Source organism: Gouania willdenowi, chromosome 11, assembly GCF_900634775.1.
Source record: "Gouania willdenowi chromosome 11, fGouWil2.1, whole genome shotgun sequence".
Lineage (NCBI taxonomy): Eukaryota > Metazoa > Chordata > Actinopteri > Blenniiformes > Gobiesocidae > Gouania > Gouania willdenowi.
In genome coordinates, this window is record NC_041054.1 from 6,155,559 (window position 1) to 6,176,336 (window position 20,778).

The 20,778-nt window shown below is 39.4% G+C and overlaps 1 protein-coding gene across 6 annotated transcripts in view; it reads left to right on the forward strand.

Moving 5' to 3' along the window:
• rbms3 (RNA binding motif, single stranded interacting protein) overlaps positions 1-20,778 on the forward strand; it is a 365,750-nt gene that overhangs the window by 92,446 nt on the left and 252,526 nt on the right. For 3 of the 6 annotated variants that reach the window (XM_028460583.1, XM_028460585.1, XM_028460586.1), the window contains exon 1: positions 6,405-7,766. The exons of 2 other annotated variants lie outside the window; for them this stretch is intronic. In XM_028460583.1, coding sequence (XP_028316384.1) covers positions 7,692-7,766 — 75 coding nt within the window. In that variant the 5' untranslated portion in view covers positions 6,405-7,691. Of the gene's footprint in view, positions 1-6,404; positions 7,767-20,778 lie in introns of those variants that run through there. One more of the 6 variants, XM_028460584.1, reaches the window with a different exon arrangement.

Consider the following 20,778-nt stretch of genomic DNA (forward strand, 5'->3'; position numbering starts at 1 on the left):
AAATTTCTGAATAGAGTTTAAGACCTGTTCAGGCAGTGGTTTAGCAAAGTGAGAAAACTGATTATATAGTGGGCTGATATAATAAAGACTGATTATTCTATTTCATTTATTTACAACATTATTTTCTTATTTTTTTTTATCGAATTAAGTCATTATATTTTCATTGTAAACTTTGTGCTTTTGAAAATACATTAACATCCATCCTGGTTTCTAAATACTGTAGTTGTTTATGGTACAACCCTAAAGTGACACTTGGAAAATGAAACAAAAGGCAACCCAATGAAACCCTGTCAATTTGCAGCCCCTAAGCGGTTATGAACCTTTTATGCTTTGTGTTGTTTTGCCTCTTTATATTAAAACTGTATAAATATGCACTTGGCTTTTAGACCTTGCACGTTAAAAGTTTACTCCTGTTTTTCTCACTTTTTTGCTGGGGCTTCATATTAAAGTGATATGCAACCAATCACATGAATGCAATTTAGATTATAAGTTTAAAGCAACATACATATAATGGTTTTGCTACAGTAATATACATCCCTTTAGCCTCATTCGGAGGGCAAAAGTTGAAAAAGTTCTGTTTCCTCCCTCCCTTGTTATTTCACATTTTGTAAAAAGTCAGCTCTAAACGGGCGAGTTCTAATTTTCTTGCGAGGTGACGTCACAAAGTGGAAACTCCTCCTCCTGACAATCCTGGCTCCTCCTACCCTATAAGAATGTGAGCTCCTCCCTCTCAAACTACCTCACAGGTAAAACAAACACTGCGGTTCAATAGAGATTATACATTATACTTTATTGTCATATTTGTAAAGCTACATACACGAAATGTGTTATCTGCATTTAACCCCTCCCTGAAGAGCAGTGGGCAGCCACGGTGTAACGCCCAGGGAGCAGTTCCACTTTTAGTAACTTCGTATCACCTTTGACATTATCTGACATGTTTGTGACCCACTACGACGGACAAAACAATGGACTATCGTCTTGAATGGACTAGTTCTGTGGTCAGAATATGTGTGGCTCTGGTGAGTATTTGAAACATCTGAAACAACTGACTGACTCCGCTGCTGCTGTGATAAACACACACCGTGGATCAGCGCTTTTGTCTGACTCACAATCACAATAGCCTCTTAAATAGCAATGTGTTTTACTGTAATGTTCAGTTTTTTGGCTGAAAACAATGAGTGTGTGGATAGGAAAAGAAAACTGCGATGGTGATCACCCTCTCAGAGCGAGGCATGAAGTCTGCGTCTACAGACACGACCACTCATGCATGTGCATGAAGGCCCCAAAACAGCCTGTTTTTAGAAGTTTCATTAATGTGACTTTTCAGATGCTAAAACTTGAGTTTGGTAAAATAAATCTCAAATACTATGTTGTTGGGGTTCTTAGAACAAATAGAGATGGGTGAAAAATAGCATAATACTTGACCTTTAAACACACCAATAAGTAAGCCAATCAGTATTATTTACTTGTCATGTCAGGACTACTCTTAATATTCCCTGTCCCAATGCTAAACAGTGGTGATATAGCATTTTAGTGCTTAGTTATGTCATGCAATTCTTTGGCCGTTATGAAGTTATTCCTAAGGAGATCAGGAACTTAACTGTGGACAGTTTTTGATCATCTTTAACTCTCCTCTCATTCCAGTAAAAGTTATAGTCTTTCAGTTGAGCTGTATTTGTCATTTGTTTTAATTCGTTCATTGCATAACTTTGAAAGTGAAAATGGAATTTTGCAGAAGCTGTGAAAGTCACAAAACAATGTTGTTTACTTTTGCTCTAAACATGGATGGATGCTCTGCTCTGCTGCTTCCATATCTCCAACCAGGACTGTTGCCAAACTCAAAAGGCAGTTTTTCCCCCCAAAAAAATCCCAGAACCGTCTGTTCTCAAACTCTGTTGCCCTCGCCTCTTCTTTTGCTCCAGCTATCCTTCCATCCTCTGTCACCCCTCCCCATGGCACAGTGCCAGAGTTTCCTCAAACTTCATGCATCTGGTCATTTCTGGGAAACATCCATGCCTGTACTGTCCAGCAAACCACAGGAAACAAAACCTCTTGTTTCTGCAGCAGCTTGAAGAAAGCCAGTACTATCCCTTGAGGAAATGGAGTTGCAGTGTTTCTTAGAATTGGGATTTAGGAGAACAGAGTGCATTTTTAACTGTTTTCTTATTTTTTTTCATGAGAGGACTGCTTTGTTTTTGTTCAGCTTTATGAAAAACCCAGTTTTGAATTGAACTTAAATTGTTTTCTTTATTTACCTTTGTGCATCAGAAATGATAACTGCTAATCCAAAGGCAGTTCTGGCAATAAAGAATAACTCTTACTGGCACTATCTGCATCACAGTATTTTTGCAGGACAAGCCTTTACTGCTGTGAGGACATGCCAAGATTCAACTTAACTGGTCAGGATAAATCAAGGATTAAGATCAGACAGAGGTCTTTTTGCCTCTGTTTTAGAGGAAAGTTGTAACTGTCTATCACCTTCGAAGCATTAAACACTCTCTACTGTCTTTTTCAACATCTTCCTTAAATTTTTTATCTATTTAGTGTTTTGCTTCTGCTCTCAATTTAGAAAGTAATTTGACAAAGCATCAAAGAGAGGTTGCAGAACAGAATAGCAGCAGGTGGCTTCTGTTTTATTCTATGAAAATGTCAGGTTAACCTGGCTGTAGAAGGATTAGAAAATATATTATAATTCTGCCTTGCAACTTCCTCCAACAGTGCAGCTGCACAATTTATAGCATCATTGTAAGAAATCGGTCTCTTAATAAAGAAACTTCGGTAACACTTCACTTGAAGTTTTATGACATCACGCTGTCATTATTACAACGCGAAACATGTCATTAACATAAATAAGGTGTCATGAAGGCTGTCATTAGGTGTTGTTTGTTAACCTAACCCCAAACCTTAACCGTAACCCTACCAAACTCTGCATCCACCCAACTTAAAAAATGCCAACATGGCTTCAAAGGTGTCATAATTTAGCGAACAACACTTAATGACAGCCTTCATGACACCTTATTCATTATAATGACGGCGTAATGTCAGCTATATGCAAAACTTCAAGTAAAGTGTTTCTGACACTTCTCACTCATAGCAACGCAATATAAACTTAGTAATACAGAATATTAATTGCTTTTGAATAAAAAGCCCAATTTATCATCAGAAAATACTAAATTATGTCAGGCTGAACAGTATTAAGGGTACAGAAATACAGATATGTCTCTCCTTGCAACTTGCTCACACTCATCCTGTAGGACCAGGAGTTACTTATTTGCCAAATCAAAGTTACACTTCCTTTAAGAAGCCAAAATAATTTACTGTGTGATTGGATCACAGTGCTGCCTCATAGACCTCAAGTTGGACTGAGTTTGCATTTCTTACAGATTATCTGCAAAATATTTCCAGATACTCCTGCACTTTAAGCATGCATGTTTGCTACATAGCAGTTGAAGTTGCATTTGCATTTGTGGATTATATTGCTGTGATTACAAATCTCATTCCTTTAGATACAAACCTGACACAATACATTTTTGTCAAAAGCATTGTGTATCAATTAATGATCTGCAATACAAATACTGCATTTGAAGTTTTAACCAGTGGTGGCAGTAATGTATCAAAATGCTGGATGCCAACCGCCGCTTGATACAGAATATGTAGAAGAACAGAACAAGTCAATTCACAATATTATAGTGCGTTTGTAGAGCCCAACTGATTCAGGACTTTTGGGGCCGATACCGATATTTGTGGACTTTAAAAGCCGATAAATCGGCTGATAGCGATAAGTCACATAATAACCGAAAAATCAGCTACTGTCTGCATACACAATCAAAAGACAAGTGAGGCTGGCCCGACTGACTTTTAGTTGATTTTTGCGACAGTGCTGTGGCGCTTGTGGCCACTAGGGGTGCTGGACGAGAAAGTTACAGGTCTCGTGGCCAAAAGTTACACAGTGTGCTTTTAAATATGATACAAGACAAAGACACAGAACATTGCTAAATTAAATATAAAAACTTTGATTAGTAACAAATAAAACTCAAGTTGTCTACACGAGTGTAAACAATATAAAGAACAACAGGTACACTAGTCTGTAAACCTAATAATAAATAAAAACAGTAGTCAAATTCTAAAAATAATAAATAAGAACAGGCAAACTGTACACATGATTGTACCAGCATTCTGATGCATTATCCCCACTACTGGTTGAAATTTGAAGTGCAGCATTCGCATTGCAGATCATTAATAGACACATAATGCCTTTGACCTTGTGACAAGTTTTTGACCGTAATCTAATCTATCGTGCCGGATTCGTCTACGCAGAAATACAATCTACACATTTTTCCTTTATGGTCTTTCTCAGTTAAATAAAGCCCAGCGTTGTTGTTTATTTACATGCACTGTTTGACGAGGATTCCTGGCTGCATTTCCTAAACTTTGCCTTTGCATAGGTGAAGACTGTAGGTTCATGCCAGCTCTCGCGGTTCCACTCAACTTTCCACTTAGAGGGACCGCTGGTCAAGTTCTTTGGTTTCATGAGTAAAGTTTCAATTACCTTCTTTTAATTCTTAATGGCTGAATCATAAAACATTAATGATGTGACTAACCAATGTCTGTGTAATGCTACTCTGCTGTGTTTCCATTCTCTGTCAGATGTTTTGATTATACTATATGGATACACTGTATTCACAAGTTCTAGCTAAATGTAGTTTAAACAAGTTTAATTAAATACAATTCATCCTAATTCTGCAAAAGAATAATAAATCACAAATTCTGGCATGTTGAGAAATGTAACCAATTGTGATGTTAGATTATTGTTGGCCAAAATTAAATTAAGTGGCTAAAAATATGATATCATGTAATTATACACATTCATATAATTTAGAGCTGACAATATGTTAGAGGCAAAATGTATAATAGAAATCAATATACATTTGTAAATTTAATTATTGTAAAACACAACAGGTAAATGGTTGAATTTTCTTTCATTGGTTTAAAATTGACAGTACAGCTTAAGTCCATTTAACGAGAGAAGGTTCTAAAGTCTGGCAGATGTAGTTAAAAGATTCCAGTTTTTTACTTGAATTCAATAATGATTACACAAATGCACTATGACAGAGTTATGATGTATGAGAATTAGATATTGGCTCCAAATGAAATGAAATGAAATGTTCTCAAGTGGAGCAGCTGAAAAATCTACTAAAAACATCAAAGTCTTTTGCTCTTTTCTGATGTGGATATTGGAAAAGTTTCTTTGGATTTTGCCAAGTTCTTTTGGCACCATGTTACTATACTTGACTTGTCAGATGATTTAAATAGACCTCGAGATGATTTTATGAAAAAGAGCAACAACCCTTTCTTTTTTACTTGTCATTAAATATCCCAGAATTCTCTTTAAACACTATTAGCAACACCGATCTTTCTCATATGTGTGAATGTTGAAGGTCTAGGAGAAAGTGCACCTTTATAACATAACGATTAGATTTCATTGGTCGTGGACTGGTCTTATACCATTGAGTTTAGACTTGGACTCACAAAAAAAACAAAACAAACAATTACAGTAGGTCAAACAAAGATCCTAAATGGTCGGTTTGTCTATTCGTGCAGTGATATACTGGCACCTTCTGTTGTATAAAATGTAGTTGCGTGAGTGCAATATGTAAAAGATTTGGAACAATATACGATAAGATGGAGATGAATGAATAATGTTCTCGCTATAATGATACGAAAGAAAGAAAAAATACAAAACTCTGGACACTTACATACTTACTTTGGATATGACCTTTTCAACTCAATAGCATTATAGAAAATAAAAACAAACCATACCAATCTTGTGTGTAGTACATTGTTTGAGATTTTTTTTAAAAAATTATTATTTACCTTCTACCCTTGACGATACATATTTTGGCATTTTAACATCACGATATCTTGTCGTACGATATATATTGTCCTACCTTTACAATATAACTTATAATAAAGCAGTAAATAGTGACCAATGTGTGGTAAATTAACAACTGAACCACTGGCTTGCTGTGAAACTGGGCACACAGACCCAATAAAAGGACTCTTTGTGAGTACTAAGAGCCCAATTAGACAGATTTACAGTTCAGTGCAACAATATATTGTCAAGTGTGTTTCTTTTTGAATAGAGAAGGTACGATCAATTAATCAACAATAAATCTCACAGCTTCAGACCTGCACACGGCTCAGTCAAAATTTCCTTTCTCTCTCTGAGACGCTATTGTTTGATAATGAGCTTTGTTAAGCATAGGTCTTTATCTAGTTACTGGCTTTCTGACGGCAGAGCCACGTGCAGCCAGTAGGGGGAATCGACTGCCTGTACTGGTGGCATCCCCTCTCCACTCCTCTTCTTCCTGCCTCCGTATTCCCAGGTTGTGGAAACGCTGCAGCCCACTGGTCCGTGTCTGGATCCCTCTCTCACACTGTGCTGCCCAAGACCCTCCCACCGGCAGTCTCGGGAAGGAGGAGGCAGTCTGCTTTGCTCGCTGCCTCGGACGAGCCCCCTTTACCAACCCTGTCAGTGTGCAGGAGGAGAGGGAGGCAGAGAAAGAGAGTGCAATAGAGATAGAGAGCGAGTGAGCAGCTGTGTGACAGAGGAAAAGAGAACGAGGCAGGCTGCTTTGAGGAGTGAGAGAGCCAAGGAAGGAAAAAAGGGAACACATTTTACAAGAGCGGAGGGAAGATCACAGACAAGAGGCTCCTTCTTTCCCAGGCACCTGGACATCGTCACTGTGGTTTTTCTTCACATGTCTACTAGCTGGAACTCTTTGGATTGACAAGCCACACAGTGGATTTCTTTTAAATATACGCCTTGGACACATGTATTAGAAACTGGAATCATCTCTGTTGTCTTGTCCTCCCGCTGGCTCGGCTACTACACACTCAGATTGCTTTTCTGTGTCTGTGCTCCACTTCTGTCTCGTGATTTTTTTGCCTCTTCAACAGAGTGCATTTGTTGGCACTGAGGATATCTCTGCTCTGTCAAACAGGACAGCACATAGACATTGTTGAATCAGACTACAGAGGCGAGGTGCAAAAGAGTGTGTGTGTCTGTGCGTGTGTGTGTGTGCGCCCGTAAGAAAGGAACACGCTAGAGAGAAGCAGTGAGAGAGAATCATATTTACCGGCCGTTTGAGAGCGAGGCAGTTTAAAGCTAAGCTGTGAACCTTAACGTCCTCTCCCATTTTCCTCACCATTCCTTTTTTCTCCTCTTACTCTCCCATTTTCCAGTACTCACAGGGCTGCCAGAGCAGTTTCCACCTGCACCTCTGTCCTCTTCCTCTACCTCACCTTCACCAAGCACTACCATCTGACGGTAGCCGCTGACAAACACGCCACTCGCCACTCTTGTACTTGTGGGAACATTTTACTGAACTGGCTGCAAGGGACTGACTGAGCGTACATCTGATCCAAAATATCTCTGGACTTCTGAGGATCGCATTGTGAGAAGATTCTTTTGGACAGAACATCATTGAGCCACTGTCCGGCTCACAGACGTTTCCTTCTCCTTGGAAGACTGGCCAAGCAACACAGTTGTGCAAGCAGCGAAAGAAGGGAATCGCACAGCCCCTCTGCTGCTTTCCTCTCCCATTGCTTGCTACTTGGCAGCTCCCACCCCCACCAGCCCCCACCCCCGTGTCACCATTCCCTGCCTCAGTGCTAAGGATTCCAGCTACATGGGCAAGCGTTTGGAGCAGCAGCCAATGTACCCTCAGTACACCTACTACTACCCCCACTATCTCCAGACCAAGGTACACCACACGTCTGTGCTTCTCTCATTCCTCAAGCATGCTCATCTCTACCTACACTTCTGCCCCAATGATTCCCCCCACCCCACTCCACCCCATCCTCCCAACCCACCCAACAAACTACTTCCATCTCCGACCTCTCAGCAGTGATGGGATTTAGTGAATAGCTGGCCTTGGCCATGATGGTGTCAAATAGCAGGTGCCTCATATGAGCTTGGATGTCTATGTCAGTGGGACTGCGTATGTGTTCCTAAGTGAATGATCAAAGATCATGGCTTTGGGCTGCTGTTACTTCAGACCAATGGAGCATATCTGGGAGCTAGCCTAAAGCCCCATTATTCATTTGTCATCTACAAACTGTTGAGAATCTAGTGTATCATACCATGAAATACATTGGTAAGAATACACAGCAACAATTTCAGAAAAGTCATAAACCAACAGCTTTTTTCTGTGTATAATGACTTCTAGCTCAGCATTTTCTAAAAACCCAGATACTGCCCTCCTAGAAACCTTTGACTTTAGAATTGTGTTAAGTAAACAAAGCCACCTGTACATTATTTCAGTACTGCTATAGATCTCTGCAAAAAATAATTAAACTAGTTCCAAACCATTAATTTTGAATAGCAATAGAATGCTTCTGACACAGAGTGGGCATGAGGAGAGCTGCCTGTGTTTGTTCTACTTGGAACATGCATCGGTGCCTCTGGGATGGAAGCCCAGTCACGGGCCATGATGGCTGCCAGGACACTGACTGGCCCAACTACCAAAACATTATCCAGGGATTAAAGTTGGAGCTATTCAGGGATTATTTCATGTGTTTCTTGATCACATTGCAGAATTGGTTTATTTTGGTCCATTATTGGGAATGGTTTGACTACGGCAGCACCAGAACAATACTGTGGAAGTGTGTGATTAGTCTTTTTAGGTAGTTTTTCCATTACTGGAGAAGAAGTTAATTTGAGTTAATACTATTACTTGAATCCAAACAATTGTGTTTTCAAAGTTTTTTTTCTTCAAATAAGGCCTTTATTTTTTTAATAAATAAGCTCTTTTAACTAAATTGTATAGAAATATTATTTTTGACTTGATTAAACAAATTCCAACAATGCTGCAAGTAGATATTTTCCTACAAACGCGATACAATACAGAAATAAACCAGACAAAGAAGAAGCCAAACTATGGGCCACATTTTTACAAATGGTTAATTGCGAAGCATTGCAGTCCCACCAGGTAGGTTCTCCCTGCATCTCCACCTGGCAGACCACTTGCTCTCCCCCTGATTTATAGTTGTTACATTTATACTGCTGCCATATGGCTTCCCTCTCACTACCCCCACCCTGTATTCCCTCCATCATATGCCCCTCTTTCCCCCCTCTATCCCCTTCTCATACCCCAGAGGTGCTTATCTCAGGGGCCTCTTAATCAAGGCTTGACCCTCAATCCTCTCATCCCTACCTCCTACCCACATTTTTCGCTGGCTCCTCTCACCTCTCATTTTCAGCCTCCCTGCTTTGTTGCAACAGGGGCCCCTGTTGCCTCTTTCGCCAATACTGCAGTTCAGCCCCAAGGTCAGCGCTGATCTGATCTTGCCACTGTCAGCAATTGATGCACCCTTTGGGAGCTGATTATGTCCTGTGTCATGCAAACTAGATCAAAAATGAGATGTGTGAGGGAAAAAAGTGCCTGTGTGTAACATTCTTACTTGGTTGGTTAACATATCCGGGGGGCATTGGCTGATATGAGGCTCAGACAGGGTCAATATGGAGGGCTTGGAGAGGGGCCAGATTGTTGGCCGATGTGGCCAAGAGGGCTGTGAAGAGCTATCTCACACTCTTATTAATGATTATTGATTGTTCAATTACTGGGTGGGGAGAAGGACCTTGGCTGGCAAGTTCGCACCACTCAACAAAATCAGTCATTTTGCTATTTCTTTTGCGCGCACACACAGAATTGTACTGCAAAGTCTTTTCTGTGGATTCAGTCTACCTACCCTGAAATCATACAGGTCTTATCTGACTTCATTGCTGCATTATCATTGTATAGCTTCCCTTGAGATGTGGATGAGGGGGTAAATATATTGTTTGGATGGGGAAGGGAGTGCAGTGTAACTCATGTGACTCTCTCACCCTCCTCACTCTCACCTTTTGCGGCACAAATTGGATTCGGCATATTGAAATTTTATAGAACATCTGTCTTTAGTTACAAGTGACAGCGTTATTGGAAAGCAAAGCACCAAAAAAAAGTAAATGAAGATGAGTAAAAATGAGTTTTAAAAAAAAAAACGAGTTTCTGTCTAAATTTGGGTTCCCTGTCCCCTCAGCACGAGTGCATTATATTATAATTTAATGGAGCTCTTTGATGCTGTCCGGCATGTGCTCTTCAGCTTAGATTATAATGTGAAAGTCAGAAAATGAGATGAAACAATAACATTTGGCTTTGTATTGATTAGTTCAGTGGGGCGTAGCATGTGCTTCTCTTTAGCTGAATTATTGATTCTCGAAAGAGGATTTGTGTGGCTGTGCGTTCACATTATTGTGTGTGTGTGTGTGGCTTTATATGGGGTTATGGCTGAGGGGAGCTGGCAGGATGTAGCTTTGATGAAAGGATCCTTTAAAGGCCCTATTTCTGTCTATTCCCTGGATGATCAGTCCTCGGAGTCATCTGCTGAAAATTCAGTCTTTATTCAGCCTGTGTCTTTCTGTGTGAGCTTGATGGTTAGTGCTGTTCACAGCTTGCTGCGCATTTATCTTTAATGATAGGTAATAGATGTGCATCACAAATGAGAAAATTACAGTAAAACGCTGCATCCCGGCCTCGGTTTGGCCCCCTCGCCTCACTCACGAGAACGATTATAGCTCACAGATCAATTATTGTTTTTTCACGCCAGTGTTTAGGGAAGAATATGATTTTCAACTAAATGTTAGCACTTAGTGCCTGTTAGTTTTATTGTGCTTTTTATGTCGTTTTCACTCAACGATGGCCATTTTTAGTCTCGCTTCATTACTTCAGACAAAACTTAAATTGAAGGGATTTATTGACAATTGCCCCGTTGAATACCTGCAATAAATTTTGCTTGTGCTTTGATATTCACTTTAGCTGCACTAATGTTTGACTAAATGCACTTCTTGTTGCTGTAACCAGGTGCTTTTTGCACTGCTTTCAGTGCATTACATCAGTGATCACACACATTCTGGCAGGCGCTTTGTAAATGCACATAAATACAAACACTCTCACAGGTTGGCTGTGATCTCTGAGTTTGTAAGGCTTTATGTTGCAAACAAGTGGCCTGTATAGTGAATGGGAGAAGGCGAGAGGGGCCGATTGAGGTGGATTTAGCTGCAGCTAATGTCCCTGGCCTTAGGTAAACACCAGTCAGTGTAGCCTTTAGAGAGGATCTTAGCCTGTGCTCACAATCTCTGTGTAAGGCTTTATAAATCCACAACACAATAAAGTTGGTTGTGACCAATAAAGACGTACATACAGAAGATTTGGATGATATTTGAAGTAGCACATGGAAGGGCTGGTTCTAAGCAAGGAAAAGGGTTTGGTTACATTAAATGGCCTGATCCATTGTGCTACAAAAATAACAATCATGTCATATAAATCAGCCTTTAATGCCTCGATAGTGGAAAAAGTCAAACACGCAAAGAACAAGAAGGAGAAATCTATAGATGCATGAGAACATTCAGCTACACAAAAGTCTTTAAAGGCATCAAACTCAGCTCGGTTCCAAGTGCAGTTTCTCTCATCTTTGCTGATGCTGACCTGCTTTGAAGATATTTAGTTTGGTTTTTGGGGCTTCAAAATTATTTATTGTCTTCTTCAAAGTGCAATAATTGGATCCAACTCAGCACAAGTCAGCAGATTACTCCAACCCAATTACATTTGGCTGTAAAAACGGCATAAAGTATATTAAAAAGTGCAATTTTTGTGTGGTCACTTTGATAATCCAATGCATCATCATTAAAAAAATTAAATAAATAACGTATAAGTTATTTAAGTCTAGAAATAAAGACTAAAACTAGTGTTTTTTGAGGAAGTTGAGGCTCAGTGATGTCTTTCACAGCTGACTTTGATATGATATTCACCAGCAGTGTTGATGATGATGATTTATAAATCCAATAAGAATGTTCTAGGACGATTAAGTACAGATTATCCTCTCGTATGTGTGGGCAAACACTGTGCTTAGAAACCTTTTTAGTCAGTTCTTTTTGGGTCGGTTTGGCAAGTCTTAAATCATGACATCAAACTAGAGGAATACAAAGTATTTCGCTTACAAAGACGTGTTTTAAAGTTAACTTACATGTGTTTACGTCTGGGAACACAAAAAACTCCACTAAAACAGATAAAGGTTGTCCAAACCACAGTTGCAAAGATCCTCTGAACTCGACATGTAAAACAGTTTTGGATACTTATGCAGAGTCAATGTCATTACATTATTATATACCCTACTTTAGTAGGAATATCAGAATTGGTACTGCTGTATACGAGTAATTGTGACTCTTATTTTGTTCCGGTCTATCAAGTTTTTACTTCAAACTGCATCTTAGATTCTCGCCTAGCTGCACATGGTTAGCTTGCTAGCGTGTTTTTATAAGATGTATTTTTCTGTCTAACTCTGAACTGAAAGATCATTATTTCCTGACTGTTTGATCTGATCAGATACATTTCCCTGTGTAGTTTAGTTTGGCAGAAAACTCCCAGTAATTTACCATGCCTTGATGTGCACGTGAACTCATCCACACAGTCTCAGTAGACCACTGGGGGAGGGGTCGGGGGGGTCGGGGTGGGCGACGGTCTACACTTACCGCCTCCCCTGGCCTATCATACTGTACACATCCTACTACACTGCTAAGAACCTGACCTTTTGCATGTTACCATCTATATTTTATTACAACTGCTTTGCTAAAGTGCTCTCTTGAGGTTGATAAATACAAATGTTAAAAGAAACAGAAATGAGTCATTCTAATGACTGTATATATTGCTGAAGAGGCTAAAGGAAGCAATACGTATGGATTATATCTGAACAAGGCTAAGTTATATGGTAGGACTTGATTGCAACTTAGGTCAACCATTAAGTTTAGAAAGTAACTTATCGATTATTCAAATAGTGTATTACACTAGGTTTATGTAAGATAGTTCAACACAAGCACAACATATTCTACAAGGGGAAAGGGGAGTTTCATTTTGATTTTCGATTTTTTCTTTCAATGCACTTAAAAATGACTGCAGACATCAGATATATTGTCAAAAGTACAACTTTATTGCTGTGATTGTCCTCAAGAGTTAAAATGCAAAGAACAATCCCAAAATAAAAAGTAAATGAGTCTTTCAACAATTTCAAGCTTTAACCCAGATTTAAGCAAAAGTGCAACTTCAAAGTTGCTTAAATTTTCAGATTAAGAAATCAAATAACTACATATTTCATAACATATAACATTACAATTAAAAAAAGAATAAACTCTTCCCTTCCCATCTCAGCTTAGTGCGAATAAAAAATTACCAAGCCTGTGGCACACACATAGCCTATTCAAAGGGTTAACAAAGAGGGGGCTGGCTCACATCACGCTATGGTAACCCACAAGGATGGAACGTAAAAAAGTCCAAAAAACTGTGGTGGAAATAAATAAATAAATAAATAAAATATATATTTATATATATACATATAAAATAAACATTTTTTTTAAAAAATTTGACAAATAGATTAAATTGATTTTTTGCCCAGCTCTACTTTAAACCTATTGTTCGATACCCATATGAAAGCATTCTTTGCATACCAAGCTGATAGTTAAATTACTACTGAGATGTGCACACTGAGACATATGACCAGCTGAACACTTTTAAAAATAAAGGTATATTCTCAGTGATTAATCAAAGTAAGCAAATAACTCTTAAAAACCAAAGACCACTGGAATGAATGTGATCAACAAATAAATACTGAATGCAAAGTAGTAAATCTTTGACTACAAACTATTAGCACCTAGGATCATATTAGATTTCTAACACCTCCAATGCACTGTTTTTTCCACTCTTGCATACCACACACACACACACACACACACACACACACACACACACACACACACACACACACACACACACACACACACACACACACACACACACACACACACACACACACACTTCGGACCGTCATTGTCTTCTCCATAGAATAAGTTTCTCTGCCCTGAGATTATTATTAGCGTGTATCCACATAGATACTGGTAACAGATAGTACTACAGATTGTGCAATTCCCAAACATTGATCATTTAAGAATATTCCTGTCATGGCTGTGTGTTGCTTCCGTCAGTCTGCCCCAGGGCAGCTGTGGCTACAATAGTAGTTTACCACCACTAAGTGTGGAGTGAAAGAATAATGCCTTAATTCTGTAAAGCGACTTTGAGTGTCTATGATAAAGCGCTATATAAAACTGATGCATTATTATTATTATTATTATATTGAATATAAACTATAGATATATATTGCACACTTAGATTTATTTGAAACGCATTCTCCTGTTAGTTTTATTACATCACCAAAACAAAAAAAAGTCGACTAGAATGTTGTAGTCATCTACACGGTTAACCATTTTTTTTGTCCGGTGATTAGTAATGCTTCAAGTAAAGGTTTCATCGCGGCGACTAAGTTTTCGTGACCGTGTCACATCGAAGTGTCCTTGAGCAAGACACCCACCAGAGACTCCCATTATAAAGTGCGTCTAAGATAAATGCATAAAAGATTTGAATTGATGTGCTCTGTGGTAGAGTTCTCCCCCTTAGGGGATCTTGTCACTGAACTCTCCTTTGCAGGCCATCTGGAGATATGAGGTTCATCTCACATATGCAAAATGGAAGGGCGTCCTCCCTGTGTGGTGTGAAGGGACATATGGGCTGGAAGGTGTTGTATTTTCTGTAACCATTGCTGAAAACCTGGATAACTTGATATTCACACACAAAAACAGAGCAAATATTTGTCCTACCCTACTCATAACATGAAGTACTCATAAGGTTTCAAAATGATTTATTTTATTGGGATAGATTCCAGAGGGAGAGTACACAGGCACATTCACCAGAAGCTGTATCTTTAGAATGAGAACCAAACAGATTTAGACGCATCCTGTGGTCCTTAAACCCACCAAGACTTCCCAAGTACACTTTGTGCTTTTCTGTTTTCTCACTTTTCTCCACTACTCTCTGTAACACAGTATCCGCCCTGAGCTGTTTCGTCTGGTCCACTAGTTAACTCTCTGGCCTTGCTGGCACAAACCTTGTCTGGTGTTTTCACGCTCTATTTTCTGTCCTATTTTGCCTCTTATGGGTGGTGGGGAGCTCTCTTAAAAATATCTCGTTTCCTCTTCGACTGTTTGCATATCTGCTTCACTTTTGCCCAAATCACTCTTTCACTTGTTCCTGTTTTTGACAAGGGTCTCTCTGATTTTGTCCTTATTTATAACTGCTCCTTCCCATCCCTCTCCCATTGTATTTACATGCCTCTTTAACTCTTTCCGGGCACTCCTGCTGTCTGCTGGGCCTGGTGACTGCCATCTGTGCAGGATGACACCAGTGACTTTGTTTACCCCTTGAATGAACTAGCCTTCTATAAAACATCTGTCTGTTTGTTCAACTATAGTTGTTGTTGTTAAAAGTCGTGCTGTCCAGTGCATGAGAATACATTGTGATTGAATAGTTAACATGTATAGTATTACAACTTTTTGTCATTCATTCAGTGAATGGTAGTCTTTAGTAACATACCCCTGCGTTGACAGCACTTCTGAAATTTATTAATAATGTTAAGATATGATACAATAGATCTTATTGTTATTTCAAAGTAATGTTCAAATAATTTCTTTTTTGTTTGCTTTTTGACCTATCTTTTTCTTTTTTTTTTTTTAAGCAAAAAGCATGTGGATTTTATTGTTTAACAAAGTTTAATTTTTTGTGGTATAAAGACCATTTTCAAGTCGTACAGACCTAATTTCATGATCTGATAATATGATATTTGTATAATTGAAAACATTTTGTATATTGTATCTCTTAACAACCTAATATTTCCGCAGTTTAAAACATATTAGCAAAATGAATTATTTCCTTAGTTTCTTTTTCATACAACACTAAGACCATTTTCTAAGATGGCTAAATTAATATTGGCACAGAAGGATTTTTCTTACTATATTGAGACCTTTACAGTTTGTACATGATTCAGAATCAGAAGTACTTTATTTATCCCAGGGGGAAATTACTTATGTCACAGACGCTCAAGTCATGTCACAAATGAAAAGAATAAACACTAAACAAAGAAAGAAAAGAAAAAAGAAAAACTACATTATTACGTAAAAGACTGTTCATTAAATAAGGATTAAATACAAGTGCTTGCATTACTGTATAAACAATAACATAACACAATATTAATTATACAAATATAATACATACATTTTGGTGACCGTCATTTAATCTGCAAGTAAACCGAGTAATCACAGAGGGATTAGAAATCCTGACACCTTTATTGGTTTACAGTAACCGCACAGTCCCCCAAACTCAAGTTGTTTGTCACAGTTCCCCGAAGCAATGAAGGTGTATAGAAAATAACAAGAAATTGTATTTTATGCTTAATGTTTCTAGGTTAGGCTAGGCTCAGATCCAAGGCAGAGAAACATGCAGTGATCATGTTAATCAAGCTAATGCTAATCAAGCAGACTGATACGAGAGAATGAAAACTTGATCTCACTTCATCCAGAGTTTGCATTGACCTTATGTACCCATCCTGTGGGCTCCTGTGATTACAGTAGGAGGCCTTGCCCCCCCCCCCATCCCATAAACACACTGGCTGACTGCCTGCCACATCTACTTTACACAGCTGCGTTTGTAGTGGCCAGCTCAATGAAAATACCGGGGTCACACATAGCTTGAAATGTGGCTCCAGAAAAAGCCAATTCCGCCAGAACGAGGATAAGCAAATAGGCACGAGGTCTTGAATTACTACCAGTGCTCTCAGATTCCCCCTCCCACCCGGCCACAATGAGCTCCTGTACAAATACGACTACGTGCACCAATTTAGCACAGCAGATGAACCTTGTGGAGCCTTGTCGAGCAAGTAGGGGATTACCAAGAGCAAACATGCCTTTTTTGCAGCTATATTTGTTTTAAATGACTCAAGCCACCTTTTAGATTTTGCCTGACTGGTTTCATTGGCTGACTCTCCTTGTTGCTCCCACGGCTTCTGGGGCCACATCGTGTTCACGTTAGTCAGCATATGGAAAAACACTGAGTAGGGACAGGTAGGCGGCATGAATCAGGTCGCAAGGACACTGATGTAGGGAAAAGCCACGTAGCAAACATGGATAAAGAAAAATATGGGGAGTGGAAAAAGCCCTCGGCGTGATGGAGTCCTGTTTAGTAGAGGGATTATTATTCTTCACAAGTAATTAGTAGCACATAAACAGCCATTGGCAACAAAATTGAAAAGTGTCGTTATGATACATGGTCTCCATACACCTTCCATGTTGCCTCGGACGATCCCTGTGCATGATTAGCATTGGTAAGTATGGTTTAGGTGGTTTGCTGAAAAAAGACAAACCTGTTGAGGGGTCGGATGTAAAGCATTAGATTTCACTTTGGAAACCGCCACAAGCTCAACACTCCACCCTAAATTATTAATTTCACCTACATTTCTGAAAGAAAGACTCGAGACAAACGTTTTTGCTTGTGTTTGCAGGTGTGAGAAAGAGAGAGAACAGATTTGTGGACAATTATCAATGCGTTTATGCATTCCAGAAAAAAATGCTTTCTTGTCTTGATAAGATATTCACAATATAACTTTATTTAAAAGCTAATGTTGTTGTACTTTTACCATTCTGATGAGCACTCAGGATTTCTCCCTGTATTTTTGTCCTTGGGCTCTTATGAATGAGGCAGAAAACAGTGGCTTTGAAAAACAGTTAGTTACCAATTCCCCGTCGGCTTTCTCTCTCTCATTAGCTGCCTTGAGTACCCTGTGGAAAATGTGATCCATTATTTATCTGTAGCTCCAAAAAACAACAGCTGTATGCTTGTGCAACTGCCATATGTTAAGCTTTTCCCACCATATTGGGGGGGAATCTTGCTGTATAAGGAAGTTTTTATCAACCCGTTGAGATCTGCTTTCATTTCTTTGCAAATAAGCTGCGGTTGACTCGTTTCATCATTGATTTTTTTTTTTATTTATATTTTTAAATTCTGAATATACCATAGCTAAACGCAGCTCCAACAGTTAAATTACAATGCGTTCTGTACCACATTTACTCTTTGCTAAGAGCGTACGGATACACAAGCACCATTGGAACCATCGGAAAGAGGGAAAAGAAGAGGGTCACATTAGGATTCAGCCGATAAAGCAATAAACCCTTGTAGGAGCTGCAGTCGGCGCCGTTCAGTGAGATTCTGTGTCCTCAGCACTTTGGACCTGCTATGAATCACTAATCTGACATTACCTGCTTTCCTACCAGCGTTGCATAAATACACTGGCAATGGTGCGCCAATGGCTACTTACTACAAAACCTGGCATGAACATTAAGACACCCGTTGATGCTCACTTCTCAGAAATGTTTGGGCGCCTTGTGACACGGTAGCGCCGACCGTGGGACGTGATACTGGAGACATCGGTTATTACACCCAGTGTGAGCTACAGCATGCAGTCTGGGCTCCATCATTCAATCCTTATGTCACGGGGGACTTGAGGCTTAAACTGTGTGTGTGTGTGTGTGTGTGTGTGTGCGTGTGTGTGTGTGTGCGCGAGAATGTTTGGAGGTGTACATTTCCCAGCTGGTGCAACTGCATGGTTGTTCCCACAGTGATTTGGAAAATGGGAAGCCTCTTAGCCTGTCGAGGCTTTATTAAGACGATTGCTGGCAGGATGAGATGTATTGTTGCCATAGCGATAGTTGCCAGTAGTTTTTTTTCCTTACCATCTTCTTTGTCGACTCCAACGGGTCAGGGAAGGTTACTGAAGCTAAACTGAAGACGGGGCTTGTGTTGTCCTATTTCAGCCTTAATATTAAATCTTTCCCTCAAAGTAATTACATTTTTACTTGAATTGAATTTAAATAGTGTTGTATTATCTTGTTAAAAGCAGCACACAAAGTAGAACCTGTAACTGGTGGATCCTCACACACTGTCCTGTTTATCTGACTCCCACTCAGATGCAAACAGTCCCTGACCCATTCAACTCTGCCAAAAATCTATCAGATAAGTGTTTTTTACTTTGTCGAAGCACCATCATAGAAAGACTTTAAAGGCCCAACGAGCATGCCTAACAAGACTGGGAAACAAAATCCCCCAAAAAATCAGAGGACGGGACGTTTATCGTTGGGAAAGAAGGTTAATAGCGCTGTATGTGAGGAGGGGAGGGGCCTCAGCGGAGTTCACCGAGTTCACTGGAGGGAACTGACACTCAGCTCAGCCTCCCAGAGTGTCTTTCTTTCTCTCTCTTTCTCATCCGAGATAGATCTGAATAATTTATCTCATATAATTTATCTCCCACCTCACTGTCTTTCTCTTTTTCTCTCTCTCTCTCACACACACACACACACACACACACATGCGCACGCACGCCCTAAGGGGTTGGGTCATGACGATGGTGTGGAGTGAACATGCTGGACTCACACACAGGGAAACCTGATAGGCATCCCTAGTGCCAAGCACATGAGGTCACCCTGACTGACTGATCCAGCCTGCCAGCTAGTCATCAATTCACTGGCTTCACATTAACAATCTGTATCACTGGAACATCTTGCACAACTTTTCTAAGCCTTACCAATTAATCAAAGTCCTCTTTGAGACTAAATAACATTTTGCAATGATCACAAACTAAGGATAAGACTGAATGTTTGGGATTTACCGCAAAGGAGCATATTTTTGTAAGTTTTACCATCGTGTGTTACATTTGTATTCATTGGCATTTTCATACAACCATATCTTTTGAAGCTTTACCCTCTGATAGGGCTCGACAGATAAATTCACTCAACCACAATAAACACATTTTTTTCTGCACAAGAATTGCCACCCCCAACTAAGTGGTTCAAAGATGACTGTAAATAAATGACTATAATCTAATATCTTCCTTGATTTTCTTTCATTTCCAACTTTTACTATTATTCTAATTCCCAGTGCAAAGGTTTAACAGTTTCTTGCAATCAGGAAAGTTAGAAGTAAAAAAAATTTGATTTAAACTTTACCACTACGTTATAGATTAGCCCCTCCTTCCACGTCTGATATCTGCAAAAGTTAGCCTTTATTGTGCTGTAAAATTTAATATACTCAGCTGTCATTCAAAGCTGATGCCTGCGATGGATTGGAATCTTAAAATGAAAAACGTATGAGCTTTTGGAGAGTTGTCTTTTATCCTGAGCAGCCTTTTGAAATACCCACCCAAACAAATCTGTCAGGTCAGCGCACAAGTCTCTAAAGAAGCCCAAACATGTGCTCTTTTATCCTCGTTCTTCTTCTCTTGTTACACTAACTTTCAACACGTACGCCCCATGTCTGCCCACATGCTGTAGCCTATATGTAAATTTAGACGTATTCATGCTAGGGAAATGAATTTTTCTCCCCCACACACATGCACAGCCCTCTCTCCCTGACACCGCAGGCACCTCGCTATCCCACGCATCTTGGGTTCCCTCCATATTTTGGTAAAACGGACACACGTAATTATGCTAGCTTGGTTTGTTGCTTTTGTTGGCGGTCTAATTTTTCAGACATTGTTAAAAAGTTAGACATGCGTAGTAATTTATAAAGCAGCAGATTTTTTTTTTGCTTATTGTAACACTTTTGCGTGGTGTGACTATTCCTTCCCGACGCAGAGCTGGTTGTAGAAAGGTGTAAATTTGATTAAAATAAACTGTGTGAGCTTGTTAAAACGCTACACCTGAATTAAAAACAAGAATACAATTAGTTTATAGACTTATACACAACCACTAATATAGAGTGAGTGTGCTGTGCTTTTAGCATTCCACTGTTTCTTGCTTTCATCTGTTACAAA